This window comes from Schistocerca nitens, chromosome 3 (assembly GCF_023898315.1).
Source record: "Schistocerca nitens isolate TAMUIC-IGC-003100 chromosome 3, iqSchNite1.1, whole genome shotgun sequence".
Taxonomy (NCBI): domain Eukaryota; kingdom Metazoa; phylum Arthropoda; class Insecta; order Orthoptera; family Acrididae; genus Schistocerca; species Schistocerca nitens.
The window spans coordinates 853,111,467-853,137,061 of NC_064616.1; the positions used below are offsets into that span (position 1 = coordinate 853,111,467).

The window sequence follows — 25,595 nt, forward strand, 5'->3', positions numbered from 1 at the left end:
TTGAGGAACTGATTTAGGCGAGACGCAGTACAATCATTACGTAACAATTGGAAAGGAAACATAACGAAACATCCATTTCTCACTTAAGAAAATTTGTTTAAGTTAACGCTTAAACATTACATGTTTCCAATATCCTAAAACAAAAACAAAAAGAAACCAGCATGCTGTACGTACAGAACAGTACTGATGCATTACAACAGCGGCTCGATGTGACGACCACCAACGTTGTTACAAACAATGTACCTAGGAAGCATGTTCTGGTACACACTATCCAACCCACATGGTGTCTCCTCAGAGTCCTGTGCAGCAGCCAGAACTCGTGTCAGCACATCTTCCTCCGTCTCTACACGAGTCTCGCAAATTAAACTTTGCGTATCAAGAAGTAGTCCATATGAGTTAAATCTGACGATCGCAGAGGCCACGCAGTTGGACCACCTCGTCCTATCCAACTTTCACCGTATGGTCTGTTGAGATGTCTCCGGACCGCACGTGAGAATTGAGGTGGTGCACCATCATGGTGAAACCACATTTTCTGGAGGACATTCAGTGGCACAGCTTTCAAGAACGCCTTATGTTATGTACTCACTCCCCTATACAAGTCCTAAAAGTTTGTAACGGGAATTTCCGGACACCCTGTAGAGTCCACAGTTATCTAATACTCTGCAACAGTCATTTTCGTCGTCAATCTCTTCACTGTAAGAGTGTGGCATACCATAAACTGTGTCTTCACTAGCGTTTTTAGCGTGAAAAGTAGGTAAATAATATCATCGACTGGATTTCTCCAAATATAACTGGGTGTGTTAGTTAACTAGTTCAAATATCGAAGGAAGATAAAATCATGAAAGCTTCAATACGACTGCCACACTTTGTGAAATATCGTATTCCATAGATTCAGCGAGCGAAAAACTTATAGGTTCACAAAAACAGAGATTTACAAGAGGAAGGCCTCAGACACGGCCAACCGATTCGGCTCAGATTTAGTAGGTCGCTTGTGTACAACCTAAAACGAAGGAATCTAAGATATTTTGGGTCAATATCCCCCTGTTTTTGAGAAAATCACCCCTAAAGGTTATGACGAGCGATCGACTCAGAGTTGGCGGGATCCATAGATAATTGTAAATAGAGCATTTTTCATCACCAGGTATGGGGTCCGAAAACGCATACTTTTCTAGAAAACGAGGCAAGAAACTTTTACAACTGCCGCGTCTGTACCCACATGGTCAACGCTTTTCGCCGACAGCACCGATAGCGCAATGGCCGAGGTAACTGGCTGCGAATGTCGAAGAAACGTAGTGGATGTTATTCTCTTGGTTTGTATTTTTCCATATCTCAATTGATAGGGATAGGAGGGTTAATAAGGTAAGTAAATCAACAAGGAATGATAATAAGGTAGGCAAATAAATTTCTCAAACCTCTTGGGATAGTAAACAACTAAAATGCTACTCCAAGTCACTTTACAATGGCTCTTCCAGTCACTGTTACGTGTCCTCACTTTTCTTCGAACAACTAGATGGATGGTACTTGTCATATACACATTCGAAACAAATATACTCACGGCAGCAGGAGCATCTAATGAATCCAATCTTTCGACAGCTACACTGTTCCTTCCCTATGATACGACGAAGAGACGACCGGGACAACATAACTCTCCCCACGTGCATTCTATCCCGTGCTTCGCTGTAAACAAGCGTCGCACGGTTGGCTATCTGTGATCCCTCGTGAGGAAGTCGCAGCACTTTTACTCGGAGTTGTTTTCATGTGACAAGGCTTAAAAGTTTAATACTTTACTAACTCACGGCGTTTGGGAAATTAGTTTGCCTACCTTATTATTAACATTCCTTATTGATTTACTTACCTTGTTAACCCTCCTATCCCTCTCAATTGAGATATGGATAAATACAAACGAGAAGAATAACATCCGCTAGGTGTCTTCGAGATTCGAACCCGGGTTTTCCGATTCCCAGCCAGTTTCCTTGGCCGTTGCGCTATCGGCGCTGTCGGCGACAGGCGTTAACCATGTAGGTACAAACGCGGTGGTTGTAAAAGTTCCTTACCTCGATTTGTGGAAAAGTATGCGTTTCCGGACCCCATTCCTGATGATGAAAAATGCTCTATTTACAGTTATCTATCGATCATGCCAATTTTGAGTCGATCGCTCGTCATAACCTTTAGGGGTGATTTTCTCAAAAACGTGGGGGTGTTGACCCAAAATATCTTAGATTCATTCGTTTTAGGTTGTACACAAGCGACCTGCCAAATCTGAGCCGAATCGGTTGGCCGTCTCTGAGGCCTTCCCCTTGTTAGCCTAAAGATTTAATTTCTCACGTGCTTGATAATTTTTGTCAACTTAATTCTCCAGAAAAAATATCTACACACAGCTTTATAGTTTGTGTTGCGATCGTAATTTCTACTTCAATAACACAGCAAGTAATATTTAACGAAGCAATCAAGTGTTTCTCTGGACACATAATGTTGTAAGTATAGTAGTCTACTCAGTAACATTCACTGTTGAATATCCGGAGGACCCTATCATGTGGTAACGAGACTTTTGAGTTTCATAATTTCAGCAAACGAGGCGGCGCCGTGTACGAACGGAACTTACCTTAACGAGGACGATGTACCTAGTCTCGTTGGCCTGGTAGACGAAGTCGGCGCTGATGTTGGACGCCAGGTTACTTCGCAGCAGGCTGTCCACGTCTAGGAAGGGAAGCGGCTCAACTTCCCAGCTGCCCGTAGCCGCAATCTGTCACATACCACACGCCAGCCGTCAATTTTTGCGGCATTGCCGCTAGAGATAAATACTAAGGAATATTTTCGACAGATTACGATAGATATCTTAAGTTAGACTTCTATGTATCGGCACTCCTATACTCACTCTATCGCTACGTGCAGTTCCAGCCAGTTCTAGGTAATCAATCAACAGTCATAAAAATTGTGCATCTTCATTTACGTATGTTTTCTATGCTGCATACTGTTACTGTGACTTATGTGACAGAGGATATTTCCCTTCCTCGTACATTTATTCTACATACATGGTAATTTCTTTACGAATTCTACACGAGAGAGAATAAACAAACTCTTTTTCAGCTACTGCTACGACTAATAAACTTGCTACAATTTACGTTCACCAATACCATTCACAATTCTACTGTAGTCGCAACAGCCGTAACCCCTATCGTATATTGTACAAAATAACTTCAGAAATTCGCGATAGTTTATAAATTTAAAAATTTGGGGATAAAATCATGCCGACTAGTCGCTGTTACATTCAATAAAATTTTTACTTTAACGTTACTGATTTCGTTCCTAACGCTATCTTCAGGCGCTTTCATACTTTCTTTCTGCCATCAGTTTCTCTTCCAGAGAAAGCGTGCTTTCTCTAAAATGATATGAAACTATACACGTATCCTGCGATATATTTTATACACAACATCGTTTATATAAAAATGTGATTCCTCCTCGAAGTTTTTACTTTATTTTATTTTCGTTACATACTTAGTTTCCATAAAATGACAAAAAATTACGCTGATAGCACTAAAATGGGAGGACAAAGTAATTGACATAAAAGTCGCAGGTTTGACAGCAGGACAGTAACTGGTACTATGAGAAACTTAAAATAATCAGCATAGTCACAGAGCTTTGAGACATTATTTAACGAATTAAATGTAAATGTCGTGTGACTAGGGCCTCCCGTCGGGTAGAGCGTTCGCCGGGTGCAAATCTTTCGATTTGAAGCCACTTCGGCGACTTGCGCGTCGATGAGGATGAAATGATGATGATTAGGACAACATAGCACCCAGTCCCTGAGCGGAGAAAATCTCCGTCACAACCGAGAATCGAACCCGGGCCCTTAGGATCGACATTCTGTCGTGCTGACCACTCAGTTACCGGGGGCGGAATATTTAACGAATTAATTACGAGAGACGGTCTTCGTGTACGCATGTAAAGCTCATACAGAAGTGACCTCACAATAAAACATTGCTCCTCCTACAAAATATTTCTCATAATCCGAAAAAGGTGACGATTTTTCTTTAATGGGAAATATCTGCGCAAATATTTCATCTAAATATGTGAATCTATGACCGGTAAATGGCGCCCTCGTCTTACGAGGCCTTACGCGTCTAATTCGCTGCTTGTGTTATCTTTAAATCGTGCGCGTTCTCGAAGCAGACAGCATTTTTGTCTTAAACAGGAAGCACGAATTCTACATCTCTACATCTACATATATACTCCGCTAACCACCAAGCGGTGAGCGGTGGAGGGCAATATTCGCGTCAAAGTCATATTTCCCCCCCTCTGTTCCCCTCGCGGATCGCGCGAGGGAAAAACGACTCTCTGAACGCCTCAATACGAGCTCTGCCGGCCGAAGTGGCCGCGCGGTTCTGGCGCTGCAGTCTGGGACCGCGAGACCGCTACGGTCGCAGGTTCGAATCCTGCCTCGGGCATGGATGTGTGTGATGTCCTTAGGTTAGTTAGGTTTAACTAGTTCTAAGTTCTAGGGGACTAATGACCTCAGCAGTTGAGTCCCATAGAGCTCAGAGCCATTTAAAAATAAAAGCTCTAATTTCCCACATCTTTGAATGGTGATCATTGCGCGATTTGAAAGTTGGTGATAATAATATATGCTCTACATCCTCGGCGAAGATCGGATTTTGGAATTTAGTGAGCAGCCCCTTCCGTTTAGCGCGTCGTCTGTCTGCAAGTGTGTCCCACTTCAAACTTTCTTTGAGATTTGTAATGCTCTCGCGATGGCTAAATGTACCAGTCACGAATCGTGCCGCTGTTCTTTGGACCTTCTCAATCTCTTGAATCAGACTCAACTGGTAAGGGTCCCATACAGACGAACAATACTCTAAGACTGGATGAACTATTGTAAGCTATTTCTTTTGTTGAAGGACTGGATCTCTTCAGGATTCTACCAATAAACCGCAATCTAGAGTTCGCCTTACCCGTTACACGTGTAACCTGATCGTTCCATTTGAGATCATTTCGAATAGTCACACCCAGATACATGACGGATGTTACCGCTTCCAAAGACTGGGCATTTATTTTGTACTATTACATTAATGGGGATTTTCGCTTTGTTATACGCAGCAGGTTACACTTACAAATATTGAAAGATAACTGCCAGTCATTACACCACGCATTTATTTTCTGCAAATCCTCATTGATTTGTTCACAACTTTCGTGTAATACTACTTGCCTGTAGACTACAGCATCATCGGCAAACAGTCTAATGCCGCTGGCAATACCATCAACCAGATAGTTTACGTAAATCGTAAAAAAGCAGCGAACCTATTACGCTGCCCTGGGGCACACCTGATGTTACTCTTGTTTCTGTTGAAGTCTCCCAATTCAGGACGACATACTGCTCTCTGTCTGTTAGAAAACTTTCTACCCAACCGCATATGTCATCGGATAGACCGTAAGCGCATACTTTTTGGAACAAGCGACAGTGCGGAAATGAGTCGAACTCCTTTCAAAAGTCGAGGAATAAGGCATCAACCTGGGGGCCGGTATCTAGAGCCTGTTGTATATCATGCACAAAGAGGTCCAGATGTGTCTCGCATGACCGCTGTTTCCTCAAACTGTGCTGATTTCTGGAGATGAGCTTCTCAGAGTCTAGAAAGGTCATTATGTCTGAACACAAAACATGTTCCATGATTCTACAACAAATCGGTGTCAGTTAAATTGGCCGGTAATTATGTGCATCCGATTTTCTACCCTTTTTATAGATTGCTACGACCGGGCCTTCTTCCAATCCCGTGGAACTTTCCACTGTTTCAATGATCTCTGATAGGTGATGGATAAGAATGGTGTTATATTTGTAGCATAGTCAACAAAAAATCTTACGGGGACACCGTCTGGGAGATATGCCTTCCTGGCGTCTAAGGAACTTAACTGTTTTACAATCCCAGATACACTAAACACAATGTCAGCCATCCTTGCGTTTGTTGGATAATTTAAAGAGGAAATGGTGCTGCAGTCCTCTACCGTAAACGAGTTTTTGAAAGCTAAATTTAGAATTTCGGCCTTCTGTTTATCACCATCCGTTACATTACCGGTACTGTCAGCAAGAGAAGGTATTGAATTATTTGTAGCGTTCATAGATTTTACGTACGACCAAATTTTTTTGGGATTTTTTTAGAATCTGCAGATAAAATATTGCTTTCAAAATCGATAAAAGAATCTCTCATTGATCTTTTCACAGCAGCTTTTATTTCGCATAATGTCTGTTTGTCCCGCGTTTTAAACGACTGAGCAAATTTTTCTGCTTTCTCAGCAACTTCCTAATATGTTTGTAGAACCAAGGTGGATCCTTTCCCTCAACTATACTTTTGCTAGGCACATATTTCTCTAGCACGTGGTGGACAATACCTTAAAATTCCGAGCAAAGATGCTAAATATCTTGGTGTCCCGCGGTGAATGCTTGAAGCTGACAATGAACATATTCATTAATGACACTTTTATTTGCTTTCCCAAACAAGAAAACTCTACGCTGTTTCTCTGTTTTTTTTTTTTTTCAACTTCCACTGAAATCGAAGCCACAACGACATTATGGTTGCTAATACCTTCTTTTAGATTTACTTCCTCAAAAAGATCAGGTCTGTTTGTCGCCAAGATATCTAATATGTTCCCATCTCGAGTTGGTTTTCTAAACAATTGCTCAAGGTTGTATGTTGAGAGCGCTCCTAGAATAACTTCACACGAGACTTTGCTTCTGCCCCCCGTAATAAACGCGTAATTTTCCAAGTCAATGGACGCTAGGTTCAAGTCTCCACATATAACTAATGGATCATTCTAATATTTATTTCCTATATACTCAAGACTTTCCCTGAAACGTTCTGCGACCTTTGTTGCGGATGATGGTGGTCTATAAAAACATCCTAATACAATGGTCACTCCTTGTCTGATTCGCAGCTTTATCCAGACTATATCACAGTCCGACCTAACTGCAATGAACACACCACCTCCCATAGCATCAGTCCCATCCTTCCTAAACATTGTCCAATCCGAGCTCAAAATCTCACTACTATTTATGTCTGATTTCAATCAGTTTTCGGTACGGCACCTAATACACCACTGGCTATTAAATTTGCCACACCAAGAAGAAATGCAGATGATAAACAGGTATTCATTGGACAAATATATTATACTAGAATTGACATGTTATTACATTTTCACGCAATTTGGGTGCACAGTGCCTGAGAAATCAGTACCCACAACCACCACCTCTGGCCATAATAACGGCCTTGATACGCCTGGGCATTGAGTCAAACAGAGCTTGGATGGCGTGTACAGGTACAGCTGCCCATGTAGCTTCAACACGATACCACAGTTCATCAAGAGTAGTGACTGGCGTATTGTGACGAGCCAGTTGCTCGGCCACTATTGACCAGACGTTTTCAGTTAGTAAGACATCTGGAGAATGTGGTGGCCAGGGCAGCAGTCGAACATTTTCTGTATCCAGAAAGGCCCGTACAGGACCTGCAACATGCGGTCGTGCATTTCCTGCTGAAATGTAGGTTTTCGCAGAGATCGAATGAAGGGTAGAGCCGCGGGCCGTAACACACCTGAAATGTAGCGTCCACTGTTCAAAGTGTCGTCAATGCGAACAAGAGGTGACCGAGACCCCATACCATCACGCCAGTTGATACGCCAGTATGGCGATGACGAATACACGCGCTCACCGCGATGACGCCAAACACGGATGCGACTATCGTGATGCTGTAAACAGAACCTGGATTCATCCGAAAAAATGACGTTTTGCCATTCGTGCACCCAGGTTCGTCGTTGAGTACACCATCGCAGGCGCTCCTGTCTGTGATGCAGTGTCAAGGGTAACCGCAGCCATGGTCTCCGAGCTGATAGTCAATGCTGCTGCAAACGTCGTCGAACTGTTCTTGCAGGTGGTTGTCTTGCAAACGTCCCCATCTGTTGACTCAGGGATCGAGACGTAGCTGCAAGACCCGTTACAGCCATGTGGATAAGATGCCTGTCATCTCGACTGCTAGCGATACGACGCCGTTGGGATCCAGCACGGCGTTCAGTATTACTCTCCTGAATCCACCGATTCCATATTCTGCTAACAGTCATTGGATCTCGACCAACGCGAGCAGCAATGTCGCGATACGATGAACCGCAATTGCGATAGACTATAATCCGACCTTTATCAAAGTCGGAAACGCGATGCTACACATTTCTCCTCCTTACACGAGGCATCACAACAACGTTTCACCAGGCAACGCCGGTCAACTGCTGTTTGTGTATGAGAAATCGATTGGAAACTTTGCTTATGTTAGCACGTTGTAGGTGTCGCCACCGGCGCCAGCCTTGTGTGAGTGCTCTGAAAATCTAATCATTTGCATATCACAGCATCTTCTTCCTGTCGGTTAAATTTCGCGTCTGTAGCAATTTTAATGGCCAGTAGTGTACAATACTGGAATTACTACTGTTTATTTCGGAGAGTAACTCGGGGATCTTGCTACAGACACTTCAATAATTTACTAACATGAGATTTAGCATATTTAAATCCTTTGGAATTACCTGTTTTGGCGAACTAACAATTTTTATAGTTGGCACACCCATATCAGTGTCATGAACTGGTAATTTTTGAGGCCAACGGTTTGTTTCCCCTGGGAAGGAATCTAATCTAAAAAAAAAACCATGTGTACGCCACAAGTACAGTGCTACCCATGTAGCTGCTTCCTGTGTGTATTGCACCCCTGATATATCGAGGGACGTCCTACAACTTCCCACCCATAGCGTAAGTCGAGGAATCTACAACCATTATTGTCACAGAGTCGACGTAGCCTCTGTTTTAGATTCTCCACTCGACTCCAAACCAGAGGACCCCGGTCCACCCTGGGTATGATGCTGCAAATCGTCAGCTTGGCTTCCACTCCTTGAGAGATAGAGGTCGCCTTCGCCAATTTTGGCAGCCGTCGAAAAGACCCAACGATATCCTCGGAACACCGACGACTGGCATCGTTGGTGACGACATGTGCAACAATCTTCTTCCACATCCCGCCCTAGCCGCTACGTTCCTGAGGGACTCCATAATCCGCCTAATATTGGAGCTCCCAATACCTAACAAACCCCTATCCGCACGTGCCTGTCCGGACATTGCTGAAGGAGCGGCCACTATCTACATCTACATTTATTCTCCGCAAGGCACCCAACGGTGTGTGGCGGAGGGTACTTTACATGCCACTGTCATTACCTCCCTTTTCTGTTCCAGTCGCGTATGGTTCGCGGGAACAACGACTGTCTGAAAGCCTCCGTGTGCGCTCGAATCTCTCTAATCTTACATTCGTGATCTCCTCGGGAGGTATAAGTGGGGGGAAGCAATATATTCGATACCTCATCCAGAAACGCACCCTCTCGAAACCTGGCGAGCAAGCTACACCGCCATGCAGAGCGCCTCTCTTGCAGAGTCGTCCACTTGAGTTTGCTAAACATCTCCGTAACGCTATCACGGTTACCAAATAACCCTGTGACGAAACGCGCCGCTCTTCTTTGGATCTTCTCTATCTCCTCCGTCAACCCGATCTTGTACGGATCCCACACTGATGAGCAATACTCAAGTATAGCCACCTCCTTTGTTGATGGACTACATTTTTTAAGGACTCTCCCAATGAATCTCAACCTGGTACCCGCCTTACCAACAATTAATTTTATATGATTATTCCACTTCAAATCGTTCCGCACGCATACTCCCAGATATTTTACAGAAGCAACTGTTACCAGTGTTTGTTCCGCTATCATATAATCATACAATAAAGGATCCTTCTTTCTACTGGCGAAAGGTTAATTTTTATCCGGCTCAGCCTCCCCCTGCCCCCCCCCCCCCAAGCGAAAGATAGCACACTGAATCTATTAGCAGAGTGCATGGGATTTGGCAGGAGCCTACGTCTCCCATGTAGCCTTTGCCTTGAGGCTCGAGACCTCAACACAGTCCACCAACCATACTGAGGTGGGAGTGGGCCGGGCGGCTCAGTGGCACCTGAGGTCGGCTCAGTGATAGAACTGTGACTCCCCCAGACAGAATCTCTATCCATTTAGCTAATATGTGATTTACTATAAGAAACTTAGGGAAACCTACTGCCACACGGTTAACAGTTACACTCTAGTTGGAAGAAAGGACACCCAACAATGAAAAACAATAAAAATGTGTGGTGCTTATTTTCCTGCTAGGGGCTATCTAGTGAATACTAAAGAAAAAAAAACAGTGACCTACAGTAAACTGCTAGGGACTATCTAGTGAATATTATAAAATAACTAAACAGTAACCTACGTTAAGCTACACCTACTCATTATCCCTCGTATTTATAATGTAAAAAAACGTTTACGTAGACTCTAAAATGACCTAATAAAACTATAAAAACTGCAGCCTTCAATGTATCGAGTCTAAATGACACTAATAAACGTACAAGTAATACTGAGTATAGGTGCAGGAACAAAACAAAACGTTTAGCTGACAGTTCGATCTGTGAGAAAACTGTAACCATCATTTACATTGACTGTTCATTTTTCTCCCTCAATTTTCCTCTTTTCTGGAATATGCTTAATTGTTGGGTACTAATAAACTGCAAGTCAATGGAAGACCATGCTTTTCGTAGATGATGGTTTGGTGCTTACGGGCGCTCCTCTTCGTAGATGAATCCGCGTTTAGGTCACAAAGTGACCATAAATGAATTTTGCTTTGGTAAAAACGCGCGCGCGAGCACGGTTTTGGTTGACAAAACGTGAAACTGACACCGCTGGTCTGTATAGATGATGCCTTTGCTGCTTTCTTCAGTATGTGTTGCTGGCGGCAGTTCTCTTTCCCAAATACTTGCCGTATTAAGCGGAGCTGTGCAAGAAAAATAGCTTTCACTTGCTTTTGAACCCACAGATAGAACTGCAGGAAACATTACACGCGGCTGTGTATGCTGTAGAGCCGCTTGAGAAAATCAAATCCATACTACTACACGTATAAAAATAAGTCGTTGTTTAACTTTGTTACCTAAAATCTCGAAAAGTAGCTGACCAATTTGCTTCAGACTTTTACATGCTGCTCTAAGAAACATTCGGAGATATACATGTAGCCTATTTTCATTATACAGGGTGTTCAATTTATCTGAAGACACTGAAATATCTCGAAAACCACACATCGTATCCAAACAATTTATAGTTCAATTTTGTTCGTTTCGGAGCGAGACATCCAATGATACTAAACTCGATCCCCCACCCCTTGTGAGTCTGTGTGTGAAGGGGAGGGGGCGGAGGGGCAACAATGCAATCTTAAATGACAAACTCCATTCCTATTAAAGATGCAGATTATACAGAAAGTTTTGTCTGACACATTTTTCTCGTTTCGCGACAGATGGCGTTGTAATCGGAAAAATTAAAATGGGAAAAAAAATCATATGTTTCAAAATCCATTCCAATGACGCTTGAATTAACCCCCTAATGGGAAACTCCATTCTGAACTTTGTATTCCTCCGATAAACGAAAAGGGGTCTGCTGGACGCGCCACTATCCATGAAAATGCTCTCTGGTTGACTGGCCCAACAGTTCGCTGATAAAAATTTCAACACTGCCGGCAAATGGTGTGAAACCTGGACTACGAATGCTCCACCTGAAGTGCGACCCCAGGGCTTTCAACTCCCATTGCTTAAGTGGAAGATCATAAGACGCATCCGCGCAAGACACAGACTGCTTGCACACAGCGTGCGCAAATGGGGTAAGGAGTCCAGCACAAGCTGTGATTGTGACGTATCGAACCAGAGCATCCGACACATCGTCTAGGAGTGTGAACTGGGAGTCTACCTGCGTGATCAAATGGTTCAAATGGCTCTGAGCACTATGGGACTTAACATCTATGGTCATCAGTCCCCTAGAACTTAGAACTACTTAAACCTAACTAACCTAAGGACAGCACACAACACCCAGTCATCACGAGGCAGAGAAAAAAATCCCTGCGTGATCCAATCGACTTTTTTATGTCCACACCATCAAGCATAGATTGAACATTAACATACAAGAACTGTTTATCAGATTAATGTATCATTTGTATTTATGTCTAATTTTATTTTATTTTATGTGTAGTGCTATACGCTAAGTAAAAAATAAATTACCTTTTCGAAAATTTATCAGTTTGAAATGTAGTCACTATAGCGCACCATGGCATTGAAAGCTGATTAGCTGTTCGTCCTGTGAAGACAGTGCACTCAGCCAACAATAAACGAAACCATTCAAATCGGCAACGGCAAGAAACAATGAAATGTGTTCAAGAAAACTGTCATCAAATTAGTGTTTAGTAGCTGTTCTAGCATCTTTTAATACAACCACGGAACCCGCATAATGTCATCTACTGAAATAATAGCTTAATTTTATGATACCTGATCAGAAGATCGAAATCGGTAATAATAATCAAATATTTTGGCAGCAACTCTTGATGATTTCGAAAAATGATTCTTTTCGAATGCTTATGAGCTTTAATGAACCACGTGACTGGTACCCTGACTCTCCATGGACCAGAACAGCCATTAAAATTGCTACACCACGAAGATGACGTGCTACACACGCGAAATTTAACCCACAGGAAGAAGATACCGTGATATGCAAATGATTAGCTTTTCAGAGCATTCACACATAGTTGGCGCCGGTGGCGACACCTACAACGTGTTGACATGAGGAAAGTTTCCAACCTATTTCTCATACACAAACAGCATTTGACCGGCGTTGCCTAATGAAACGTTGTTGTGATGCCTGGTGTAAGGAGGAGAAATGCGTACCATCACGTTTCCGACTTTGATAAAGGTCGGATTGTAGCCTATCGCGATTGCGGTTTATCGTATCGCGACATTGCTGCTCGCGTTGATCGAGATCCGATGACTGTTAGCAGAATATGGAATCGGTGGGTTCAGGATCCCAACGGCCTCGTATCACTAGCAGTCGAGATGACTAGCATCTTATCCGCATGGCTGTAACGGATCGTGCAGCCACGTCTCGATCCCTGAGTCAACAGATGAGGACGTTTGCAAGACAACAACCATCTGCACGAACAGTTCGACGACGTTTGCAGCAGCATGGACTATCAGCTCGGATACCATGGCTGCGGTTACCCTTGACGCTGCATCACAGACAGGAGCGCCTGCGATGGTGTACTCAACGACGAACCTGGGTGCACGAATGCCAAAACGTCATTTTTTTACGATGAATTCAGGTTCTGTTTACAGCATCATGATGGTCGCATCTGTGTTTGGCGACATCGCGATGAACTCACATTGGAAGCGTGTATTCGTCATCGCCATACTGGCGCATCACCCGGCGTGATGATATGGGGTGCCATTGGTGACACGTCTCGATCACCTCTTGTTCGCATTGACGGCACTTTGAACAGTGGACGTTACATTTCAGATGTGTTACGACCAGTTGCTCTACCCTTCATTCGATCCCTGCGAAACCGTACATTTCAGCAGGATAACACACGACCGCATGTTGCAGGTCCTGTACGGGCCTTTCTGGATACAGAAAATGTTCGACTGCTGCCCTGGTCAGCACATTCTCCTGATCTCTCACCAATTGAGAACGTCTGGTCAATGGTGGACGAGCGACTGACTCGTCACAATACGCCAGTCACTACTCTTGAACTGTGGTATCGTGTTGAAGCTGCATGGGCAGCTGTACCTGTACACGCCATCCAAGCTCTGTTTGACTCAACGCCCAGGCGTATCAAAGCCATTATTACGGCCAGAGGTGGTAGTTCTGGGTACTGATTTCTCAGGATCTATGCACCGAAATTGCGTGAAAATGTAATAACATGTCAGTTCTAGTATAATATATTTGTCCAATGAATACCCGTTTATCATGTGCATTTCTTCTTGGTGTAGCAATTTAATGTCCAGTAGTGTATTTTCAACTACTGTGACTATTTGTGTGTATAGTTGAAGAAAGGTAAGAAACAGTAAGAAATAAAATAGTATGTGCAATGAAATAAACTAAATATTAAAGTGAAGTGAGAGTAAATTTTAAAATTTTTATTATATAGATTATTTCTGATTTGTCATTAACAGAATGTGACTGAGGTTATCGAGTAAGACAGTAGAGAAAGTTATAAGAGAGTATAGGTGCTGACCTGCCAGGAGTCTTCCTCGCTGTTGAGGAAGACGCCGGCGCGGATGAGGCGGGCATCCAGCGCGCGCGCCAGCGTGGCCACGCCGTGGTACTCGCTGGCCGCCGGCTCGCCCTGCGCCAGCACGCTTGCGTTCACGGACACCGTCAGAGCGCGCCCGTCTGCCCGACAACACACGCTTACACTCTCGTACATTCACACCGTTCCAACCTTTAAGTTAATAAATTATACATCCTACGAAAAAAGGCCTGGTTGATTATTAAATCGATCGTTTGTTGTATTAGGCGCCATATGCAACGTCGCCAAACAAAGCTCTACGACTACCGTTGAGAGACATAATCAGTTGGACAACAAGTTTGTTTCATTTAAAAATCATGATGGAGACTTTCCATAGGCAATGTGTTGCTCGGATTCTCTACTTTCTTTCACATCGCCTATCCAAAGTTAATTTAATTATTCTCTCCAGCCCCACCCCCGGATTAATAAGAGCACCCTTTACTATCCTAAACAGATGATTTATTTTACGAAACACCCTCATTTCAAAGAAGATATCTAGTCTTTCAAAGGATATTTAGCTCACAAGAAGACTTAACTTTCCGTAAACATTTAACTGCCAAGAAGATTGTTGTTGTTGTGGTCTTCAGCCCTGAGAATGGTTTGATGCAGCTCTCCATGCTACTTTATCCTGTGCAAGCTTCTTCATCTACCAGTACCTACTGCAGCCTACATCCTTCTGAATCTGCTTAGTGTATTCATCTCTTGGTCTCCCTCTACGATTTTTACCCTCCACGCTGCCCTCCAGTACTAAATTCGTGATCCCTTGATGCCTCAGAACATGTCCTGCCAACCGATCCTTGCTTCTAGTCAAGTTGTGCCACAAACTCCTCTTCTCCCCAATTTTATTCAATATCTCCTCATTAGTTATGTGATCTACCCATCTAATCTTCAGCATTCTTCTGTAGCACCACATTTCGAAAGCGCCAAGAAGATTATGTTTTCGAAATAAAATATGTTTAGACGTGTTTTACTTTCTTGCTTCATTCTGTTTTGCAGAGGAATTTTGGGCTGTTAACAGACTTTGCGCGTATGAATTTCATTGGCTAAGAATATTTTAGCACTTACTAAGAAATGTAGTCTGAAAAAAGAAAAATGTGGAAAAACATGGGTAAGTGCCAAACTACAAATATAAACATATAGAGGTCGTTCTCAGGACAGCCTACGATTTTTTCTGTGGACTCCCAGTTCTCTTTATCTCTGGAAATCATCTTTTAATGTGAAAAACGTAAAGTTGCACCGTTTTTCGGAATCCTTGTTTGATCGAGGGTCCCTCAACTAATAACTGGGTATGTGAGTTTAAAGGTTACAGAAAGGCACAGACGTACATGTCCAACAGGACAATGCTTTGTAAAGCACTGTGGTGTTCAAACCAACCTTCGGGTTATATAAGAACATTCTCTGACTTCCTGCCGCGTCAGTTCAGGACGAAACCTCGAGCTTTCGACGATTACCTCCATCGGTGTATTTCATATGTTTCGTGTATTACCTCCATCGTCTTCGTCAGGATAAAATCTGTGAAAACTGCTGCTGCGCTGGTCTTATATAGCCCATAGACGACTTCATGCACAGTTAAGGTTATATCCGCAGTCACGGCTGAAGTTCTTCTCGCACATTCTTATTTCAAAAGCCTCTTTAATTACAGAACCCGAATATAAAGGAGACTGGGACAAAACTTTTTTCTCAGAAAATTGAGTACTAGAGATATCTATAGTTGCTGTGCACAGCCTCACAAACAAACAAAAAGTACTGTTTGACGGCAAGAAGTCCGAGAATGTTTCACTTAAAAAAAAAAATAAAGTTTATGACACCCTGTGTAAAGTAGAATGAATCATTCTCTCTGCAGCGACGAGAACACTGCTTGAACTTACATATTAAAATATGTACCACATATGTACTCGAACTCAGAACCTTGCCTATCACTGACAGTGCTCTTACTGATTGGGCAACGTAGTCACAACTGAAGACCCTCCCTCATATCTTCAGTTCTACCAGTACCTCCCTTCCACTTTTCGAACTTCACAGGAGTTTTTTCTTAGCAGTATACTTAAAACATAAAATACACATATACACACACAGAAAGACGCGAATATCATATCCCATTTCCACACCCCACTACCAATTCTTCACTGTTACCGGCTATAGATCATATCTTTCCATGATTACAAAGCCTTGCACTAGGGTTAAGTACAGTGAGGTGCAATTCAGTACAGTGAAAAACTACGCAGGAGATATTTTAATGTTTTTCAAGTCAAGACTGGCAAACAAAGCAGGCAGTGGACGTATGTAAGAATACGTGCTCAATTTACTACTAACGAATGTATGTAACGAGTTAACTTTACAGTGCTGCAGTAAAACATTAAATATCTAAACTAACCGAACCAAAATGAAACATTTATAGTAAGAAAGTAATTATAATAATATTACAGTCTTTGTAGACAACTTAAGACAAAGACATGAGATCGTATGGTAAGAAACAAAATAAAATTCAGTTAAAAAGTTAAGAAAAAATATTCTTATCTACAGGGTAAATAGGAAAAATATACAGACTGTGTGGGAAAAGACTATATAAAAAATGGGGGCGACATTTATCAGTTCGGACCAAATGAAACTATACGTGACAAATTGCCCACTAACGAGCACAGTTAGTATGATACTATGCATCAGTTCCGAAAAACAAAGACTATTATCAGCTATACAGCGAGTCTGAATTTCTCTTTGTATTGGGAGAAATCACCAATAACGTCACTGTTTATGGACCTAAATCCTTCCCTATCCTCCCCTAGGGAGAAACGCCTTCAGACCATCAATACGTAACCAACTTTGTTTCCATCAGAAATCGTTGTGCACAGCGACCGTATATTGTACGGAAGAAGAGGCACACAGCAGTCAATCGCGATCCCATTAGTTTTTATTATGCTTACGAATCTAGATCTTCGGTGCATTTTCGTTTCAGTTCAACAGACTCGAGGTAGTTTATGTCACCATATGTTCTTGCAGGTTCAAATGGCTCTAAACACTATGGGACAACATCTGAGGTCATCAGTCCCCTAGACTTAGAACTACTTAAATCTAACTAACCTAAGGACATCACATGCCCGAGGCAGGATTCGATCCTGTGACCGTAGCAGCAGCGCGGTTACGAACTGAAGCGCCTAGAGCCGCTCGGCCACACAGCAGCCGGCTTCTTGCAGATGTATAGGCGGAAGGAGACTCTGCCTACACAACTGTGAGAACGAATGGTGACATGAAATCCCGCGAGTCTGTTCAGTTATAATGAAACTCCACTGAAGGTGGCTACTTATAGCCGAAATCTAGATTTGCAAACATAATAAAAAGTAATGAAATTGCAACTGACTGCTGTGTGACACTCCTTCCCATTAATACCTAAGTGTAACATAGGAGAATCGTAATAATGGAGTGGCCGCTAAGTCACAGACATGATGAAATAATAATGAAGTATCTACCCTCAAAATTTAGGTAAAATGATGACGTTTTACTGTCCGATGACAATAACAGTAGCCAGATACAGTACTTTCAAATCATCGAATAATTATTATTACTGTTCTCTACACTCTAGACCTGCTTCCTCTCACATTTGTAACAATACCATCGGGAAGTAATAAGCATGAAGTATACTTACAATCAGTTCCGTTGAAGGCCTTGTCCAGAAGATACAGTAGGCCGCTCCCGTTGATAGTCTCGGAAAAGGGGTCGAGGTCGGTGGCGTTGAATGGCGTGGGCCAGGACACGGGTTGGCGGTGCGTCACTGTCAGGTTGGCGACAACCTTCGGTGCCTCGGTCGGCTCTGGCATCGTAGTCAGCAGTACCGACGCTGGTGACGTAGACACATTTTCTGGGGCAGTCGTCAGTTCCGTTAACAGGGTCAACAGAGTCGGTGTCGATTGCGTGGTAGTTGTCGACTGCGTGGTCGGAGTCGATGCGGTTTCCTCTGCGACAGTCGTAGGGGTCGCCGTCGTGGTCGATGTCGTTGTCGTTGTCGTTGTCGTTGTCGAGGCAGGGGTGGGTGTGGTCTCCTCGGCGGGCGGCGCGGTCGTGGCGGCAGCAGCGGCGGTGGTGGCCAGGGCTTCGGTAGCAGCCTCGGTCGAGAGCGGCTCCGTGGAAGACGTCATCTCCGTGGTTGCTGGCGCCTCGGTCGTCTGCGCTCCAGCTAGGGCCACCCTCTGTACGTTATACACGCCATTCGCCACTTGGGCGTGATCTGCACACCAAAAACTCGTGGTTAGAGTTAGTCTTCCAATTTCTTTCAACATATTCGATGTTTCAGGCAAGCCTACAACTTTGTCATTCGTGATTTAAATAACGAAAACATCACCAGTTACTTAATTTTTAAAGCTTAGCAGAACGCGTTTCGAGAATTTATTGTCATTTTCAAGTGCATTTGTGCATTTGTTTACAAGAATATGTTCGGTGATGCAAGCATCAAAAAAACATCAAAAAACAGGTAAGTTGGTGCAGTTTCCATTATTTAAATCACGATATTCCTTACAACATTTAAGTAACACCTTCGTCAAAGAAGGTTGTAAATCACAATTTTACAATTTTTCAGGAAGTAAAAATAATTGTTGTTTTCCTCTGATGCTATTTATTTATACATCTTTTTATACACTGAAGAACCAAAGAAACTGGTGCACCTGCCTAATATCGTGTATGGCTCCCGTGAGCACACAGAAGTGCCGCAACATGACGCGGCATGGACTCGACTAATGTCTGAAGTAGTGCTGGAGGGAACTGACACCATGAATCCTGCACGGCTGTCCATAAATCCGTACGAGATCTCTTCTCACAGCACTTTGCAAGGCATCCCAGATATGCTCTATTACGTTCATGTCTGGGGAGTTTGCTAGCCAGCGAAAGTGTTTAAGCTCAGAAGAGTGTTCTTCGAGCCACTCTGTAGCAATTCTGGATGTGTGGGTTGTCGCATTGTCCTGCGGGAATTGCCCAATTCTGTCTGAATGCACAATGCACATGAATGGATGCAGATAATCGCACAGGATTCTTACGTACGTGTGACCTGTCAGAGTCGTATGTACACATATCAGGGGTCCCATATCACTTAGCATTACAGAGCCTCCACCAGCTTGAAAAGTTGTAAGACGTGTAAATTTCTATTGTCAAACCACAATTTATGAAAGATGTTTACATTTTATTAATAGGATTAAGTAGGAATAATTAATATTTGTCATGTTGGAAATAATTGTGGTAGCAGGGAATGTCTGCACCAAAGTATTGTTGGCAAGAGAGACCGCACATTGATATAATTTTAAAAAGGGCGGGAGAGACAGCGTATGGTTACATTTTAAGAAAAGAGCGGGAAAGACCGCACGTTGATACATTTTGTAATGGTAGGAGGGATTGTCTGCACCAGAAAGCACTGTTGGCAGGAGAGACCGCACTTTAGCGTTCGTAGGAAGTCAGTAGTAAGCGAGAAGTGAAGCGAGTCGGTAGCAGGTCTGAAGCGAGAGGTTGAGAGGAGCGGTGGGCCTGTCAGCCACTAGCTCTGATTTACAAGAGATTATAAACGGATGTACAGAGACATCAGCTAACTATTATCATAAGAGGAACTAATTTTATTGAATTAATTTTGTGGGAAACTCAAGACTACTGAAGGTATGTTTGCGCATTGCTAATTGTAAGATTATTGTAAAAATTAAGTCCCATTTGAACGTTTGTAAAATCATTTCATTCAGAATATAATTAATTTTTTCCAGCAATATTGCATTACTGATTATAATCCATCCCAAAAACCATCAACGTAAAGCTTTCCAAAATTTTACTGTTGTCAAGAAAAAGTTTAACTATGAATTACGTAACGTCAGTCAAATTAATTAAAGAATAACGTCAGCTTTGCTATTAAAGAATAACGTCAGTTTTGGTAATAAATACAGCCACTTATTATGAAAGCCCAAGAGCAGCTAATAGAGTATAGTAAAACAGAGTAAGTATATTCACGTCGCAGTTCGACGTAGCAGTCAGATGGCGATCCAGTAAAAAAAAAGGTAAGGAACAGTTTTGGGTTATTGCAGATAACGACTGAGGGCCACGACGACGATACATTCTATGTTTCGTCGAAATAATGAGAAAATAACTTTTAATAAGCAGCATTTAAATTTGTATGCGAAGATTGAGAAAGAGAATTAATTTCAAAGGGAAGATTTCATTTGTTATTATTAAGCAAGAGATAGAAATCCTAAGGGAAGGTTTCATAGGTTATTGTGGAAGGGAAGGTTGCGTAACAAAAGAGATATGGAGGAGACGTGAACGTTTCAAAGTTCCCTGCTGACATGCAGTGTCCATGGAATCACGAAGTTGTCTCCATACCCGTACACGTCAATCCGTTCGATACAATCTGAAACGAGACTCATCCCACCAGGCAACATGTTTTACAGTCATCAACAGTCCAATGACGGTGTTGAAGGCCCCAGGCGAGGTGTAAATCTTTGTGTCGTGCAGTTATCAAGTGTACACGAGTGGGCCTTCGGTTCCGAAAGCCCATATCGATGATGTTTCGTTGAATGGTTGTCACGCTGACACTTGTTGATGGCCCAGCACTGGGATCTGCAGCGATTTGCAGGAGGGTTGCACTTCTGTCACATAGAACGGTTCACTTCAGTCGTCATTCGTCCCGTTCTTGCAGGATCTTTTTCCAGCCGCAGCGGTGTCGGAGATTCGATGTTTTACCGGATTCCTGATGTTCATGGTACACACGTGAAATTGTCGTACGGGAAAATCCCCACTTCATCGCTACCTCGGAGGTGCTGTGTCCCATCGCTCGTGCGTCGGCTATAAAACCACTTTCAAACTCACTTAAATACTGATGCTGCTATTGTAGCAGCAGTAACCGATGAAACAACTGGGCCAGATATTTGTTGTCTTACATGGGCGTCGCCGACCGCAGCGTCGTATTCTACATGTTTACATATCTGAATACAAATGCCTACATCAGTTTCTTTGGCCCTCCAATGAATATGATCAAATGATTGCGCATGTATCATAGAACAGCAACCTGTATTTAGCATATTTCACAATACATATCTATTCACAAAGAAGGAACAGATTTCAAACATTTATTGCTTCCAAACTACAAAAGATAGAAACGGAATTACAACGTTCCTCGAAAGAGAAAAGTTCGAAATATTATGCGTTCAGTGTGAGCATCATGTGTTACACGACAAATGTCAAAACGGTAGCTCATTCCCTGCTACACGCAGAGCAGCTGGTCTCTCGCTATCGAATTCACAGCTTAAACATTGATACGTCGCAGAGTTTCAAGAGTGCCAGGCATAAGTGGGATAAACAGTGTCTCCGCCTCTCCGACGGTACCTGATTGACACCACTCCAGGACATGGGATTGGAGGAGGGTTGGCAGAAAATGAACATCATCGTCAGTGGCCTCCCAGGTGACTTTTATCTGTGGGTTTACGAAAAAGCCTGTGTTTCTACACCCCTTATGCCTGACACTCTTGAAAATCTGCGAGATTGTTTAGTTGAAGCTGTAAATTCGATAACGAGAGACCAGCTGCTTCGTGTGTGCAGAAAATGAGCCACTGTTTTGACATTTGTCGTGTGACACATGGTGCTCACGCTGAGTGCATAAAAATTTGAACTTTTCTCATTCGAGGAACGTTGGAATTGTGTTTCTATCTTTTATAGTTTGGAAGCAATAAATGTCTGAAATCTGCTCCTTCTTTTTGAATAGCCCTGTAGCTAGAAAGCGATCTTAATTTTTACGTAGCTTCCGCGTACGAACGTTGCATATCCTGGAAAAGTATATAGTGAAATAATGTTGTAGGCCAAAAATATTAATTTTCTGCTACAATGGCAAAAATAATGGAAAGTATTAACAGAATACATTACCTGGTATACTGAAATAACAGAATGTATCAATATAATTAAACTCAAAACTAAAAAAAGCTTGTTCTATATAGGGCAAGAAACAATAACAAAGACAAAAGTAGACAGAGGAAAAATAAATTGAACTGTTCAGTCAGAAGGTACAAAATGGTTCAAATAGCTCTGAGCACTATGGGACTTAACTGTTGAGGTCATCAGTCCCCTAGAATCTAGAACTACTTAAACCTAACTAACCTAAGTACATCACGCACATCCATGCCCGAGGGAGGATTCGAACCTGCGACCGTAGCGGTCGAGTGGTTCCAGACTGAAGGGCCTAGAACCGCTCGGCCCCAACGGCCGGCAGTCAGAAGGTAACGGACATAAAATTCCCTGCATTACACGTCAAGGTACTTACTCATATCCAAACAGACCCTCATTTTTTCCTTCCGACAGAGGAAGAAGCTCTTTATACAACAAAGAATGATCCCACCATACGAGCACAAACGAGTTTCCCACGATCGAATTCAGTAATCTCCGACATAATGCACTCACAACTACGCAGAATACTCTTCTGAGCACGATTGACACTTGTATTGTATTGTTTGGATTGCACAGGCATTGCACAAATGGATTGCACAGGCATTGCACAGATATAGGAATGTTACCTTCAGGTTTATTTTCTCTTTTGCTTTCAGCAGAGACTGACGTACTCAAGGTTGAGTGACATTTGACTAAGGCGCAGATTCACTGTATTTAGATCATTTGTGTTAATTTTCAACCATGTAACCAGTAATATTCAAGCTTGGATTAGACTTTATAATAACTTCAAGGAAAGGTGTACTTAAACAAAATTAAGATATTACATACAGCCATTCGTAGGTGATCATGACATCAATTACCCTTCTTTTTCCGCTATTAAGGCAGAAGTACAGTCCGATGACAAAAAGCCACGCCTCGAAACACTAAATTTATGCTCTATTGTTGCAAAATATCCTGTCAAAACGAGATAGTTGTACACAAGTATAAATGTCCAGTTGTTATTTTGACCAAACCAATAGCCAGACCAGGCTAATTATTCTAGTTTACAATTTCTACGTTATGACCTCAGCAGTTTGGTCCCATAAGACCTTACCATAAATTCCCAAATTTTTCTTCCTATGCTTTTATTTAACGATACAGTATCCTTTTAATGAAACGAACATTAGACATGTCCGACATTTTCACTGATATAAAACATCCTTCCATCAGGGTCAACTTTACTATTATGGACAGCTCAACCTCTAAACAGAAAAAAGACATCTGTTGCTATCGTAGCATGCCTAATGTAATGCACCACTTTATTCCAGTGAAAACTCAACTTTGTCAAACATGGGATATAAAACCGTCTTTGAGGAAGGTCATGAAGTATTGACATTGAAGCATTTAAAAACGCACACGTTAAATAATACACCGGGTTGTAAACTTCTTTCTACTAAAATAAAGAGACAAGGTGTAGGAAAAAGCTGATAACAAGGTCAGATCTCGGTAGGAGACGTCAAAACGAGAAAAATTTGTCTGACAGCTGTACGTCGGAAGTGCACCATTTGGGAACCAAAGTCACAAAACGAAAACTAATTAGCGACAGATGTCCGCAAGTCAACACTAGTCAAGATTAAGTTGCAGTAATTCTTGAGGCCACGACGGTCAGTCGAATTTCGGAGATGGTAACAATCATTTCTTTTATGATGTCAAGTATGAAGATACACTGGAGGCAGATGTTTCTTGGATTTGCTGTAAAAATTATATTTCTTTCACATCAATGTCTTAGTTTACAGTTGCAGACCGCTTGTTGAAATAGCAGTCCACGCACGCTCTCCATACAACAGCAAAAATTAAATCGCGTGGCCTTTACATTTCACTATTAAATGAACAGTCCTGACGACATCACAAGTCGGTTAGTGTTGTTTCTATAATACAGCTTATTATCTTAACAAATTAATTTCATCATCGCACTTCTAGCATAATTGATATTATCATCAAGCCTTACCCAGTAAACATCACAGAGAAATAACAGCTAACGAAACAAATGGTGAATAGGAATTTAAGGTTTGCGTAGCTCCCCCGTTGAGCTTAAACAACTAAATTGAACTAATTGAGCCAGTAACTACGCTATTTGGTGTAAGATCTATTAGTTGGAATAAACTGCGTTACGTCCTGGAGCGCTCGTCGCTGACTGTCTACCATTTTACTGAACCTATTCTTATGTGGCAAATTTTGCTACAGTCGACGTCTCGTACCCTGCTCTCACCTTATTATAAGGTATTTTTTCCTCGCACAGGATTGCTTTTAATTACTAGCGAAAACTGATATGGGCGAAACTATACGATATCAGAAGCTAAACTGTCCCAGGAACATGAGTCCGCAAACGAGATACCTCTGAAAAGGTGGCTACGATCCACCACTGGCTATTGTCTATTTAATACGTATGTGCAGTGCCCTCAGAACGCGAAAGAAGAAGGATTAATCGCAACAAAACGTGAGTAATAACAAATTATACGCAAAACATTTTGCCAAACCAAAATCGCGTTTTAAAAATCAAGGGATGTGTTAAGTCGCTAATAAAATTCACATTTACATCATTTGGTTTGCAGGTGACAAACTGTCAGTGCGGGATACCATGAAATGGTGCTGCAAAACCGTATAATGTAACATCAAGGTAAGAACAAAAACGAATGAAAACTGTATTTAGGCCTTTTTTTGTTAGGTAAGTTACGACTTAAAATATGTTCACTTTTTACAGTTTTTCCATTATCAAAAACCACTGATGATTGCACGAAGGTGCCGAAACATTTGGATAACAAGAGAAAACAGTGTTTTGCATACAAGGCGAAAGCTATATCCAAAAATTTTAACTGCAAACACGTGAAAAATACAAGAGCTGTATATCCAAAAGATGAATACTGTCGTCGTCTGTAAAAATGTGTTTGAAATGTAAACTTTTTGATTAATTCTCACTTTTATTGGGCTCGAGTTCCACATATGAGCTCCCTTAACAAGAAATATGATACTATTCCAGCATATTATAATTTTTGTACATTTTTATCTCTTAAAAGAGGCGTTCTACGTGTCGTCCTCGCATTTGGGTGCAACGTTGGAACCGTCACTGCAGTGAGTTCAGCTTACTTTCAAATACCGAGGATCACTTCATACTTCTTGACGAGAATGTACAGTTCGCTGCCACAGTTTTTCAACCTTTTAAAGGAGAGTGCCGTACACTTCACTTCTGAGATGATCCCAGACAGTAAAATTCAGAGGATACTGGTCAAGTGCTCTCGAAGGCCAAGGTGCAGGCCTACTCCACCTATCCGTAGTGGGACACTGTCTTGTTAGAAATGTGCAGGCGACACAACCTTGAAAAACAACCTTGGCAAAATGTGGGCCCACTGGAAAGCCCTTCACATCCACCATACAGGTCTGCCCACTCACCATGCAGTTTCCATATTTTTGGAGACCTGGAGAAAGACATTCGTGGTCATAGATTTGTCTCTGATGAAGAGATGCACGCCTGGGTAAAAATCATGAT

General features: G+C 42.3%; 1 protein-coding gene across 1 annotated transcript in view; it reads right to left on the bottom strand.

Annotated features, from left to right (window-relative positions):
• LOC126249450 (vitellogenin-like) overlaps window positions 1-25,595 on the bottom strand; it is a gene marked incomplete at its 3' end in the record, with an annotated part of 380,348 nt that overhangs the window by 135,332 nt on the left and 219,421 nt on the right. The window contains exons 18-20 of the mRNA XM_049951103.1: window positions 17,820-18,398; window positions 14,126-14,283; window positions 2,603-2,743 (exon numbers count right to left, since the gene is read on the bottom strand). Coding sequence (XP_049807060.1) covers window positions 2,603-2,743; window positions 14,126-14,283; window positions 17,820-18,398 — 878 coding nt within the window. The remainder of the gene's footprint in view (window positions 1-2,602; window positions 2,744-14,125; window positions 14,284-17,819; window positions 18,399-25,595) is intronic.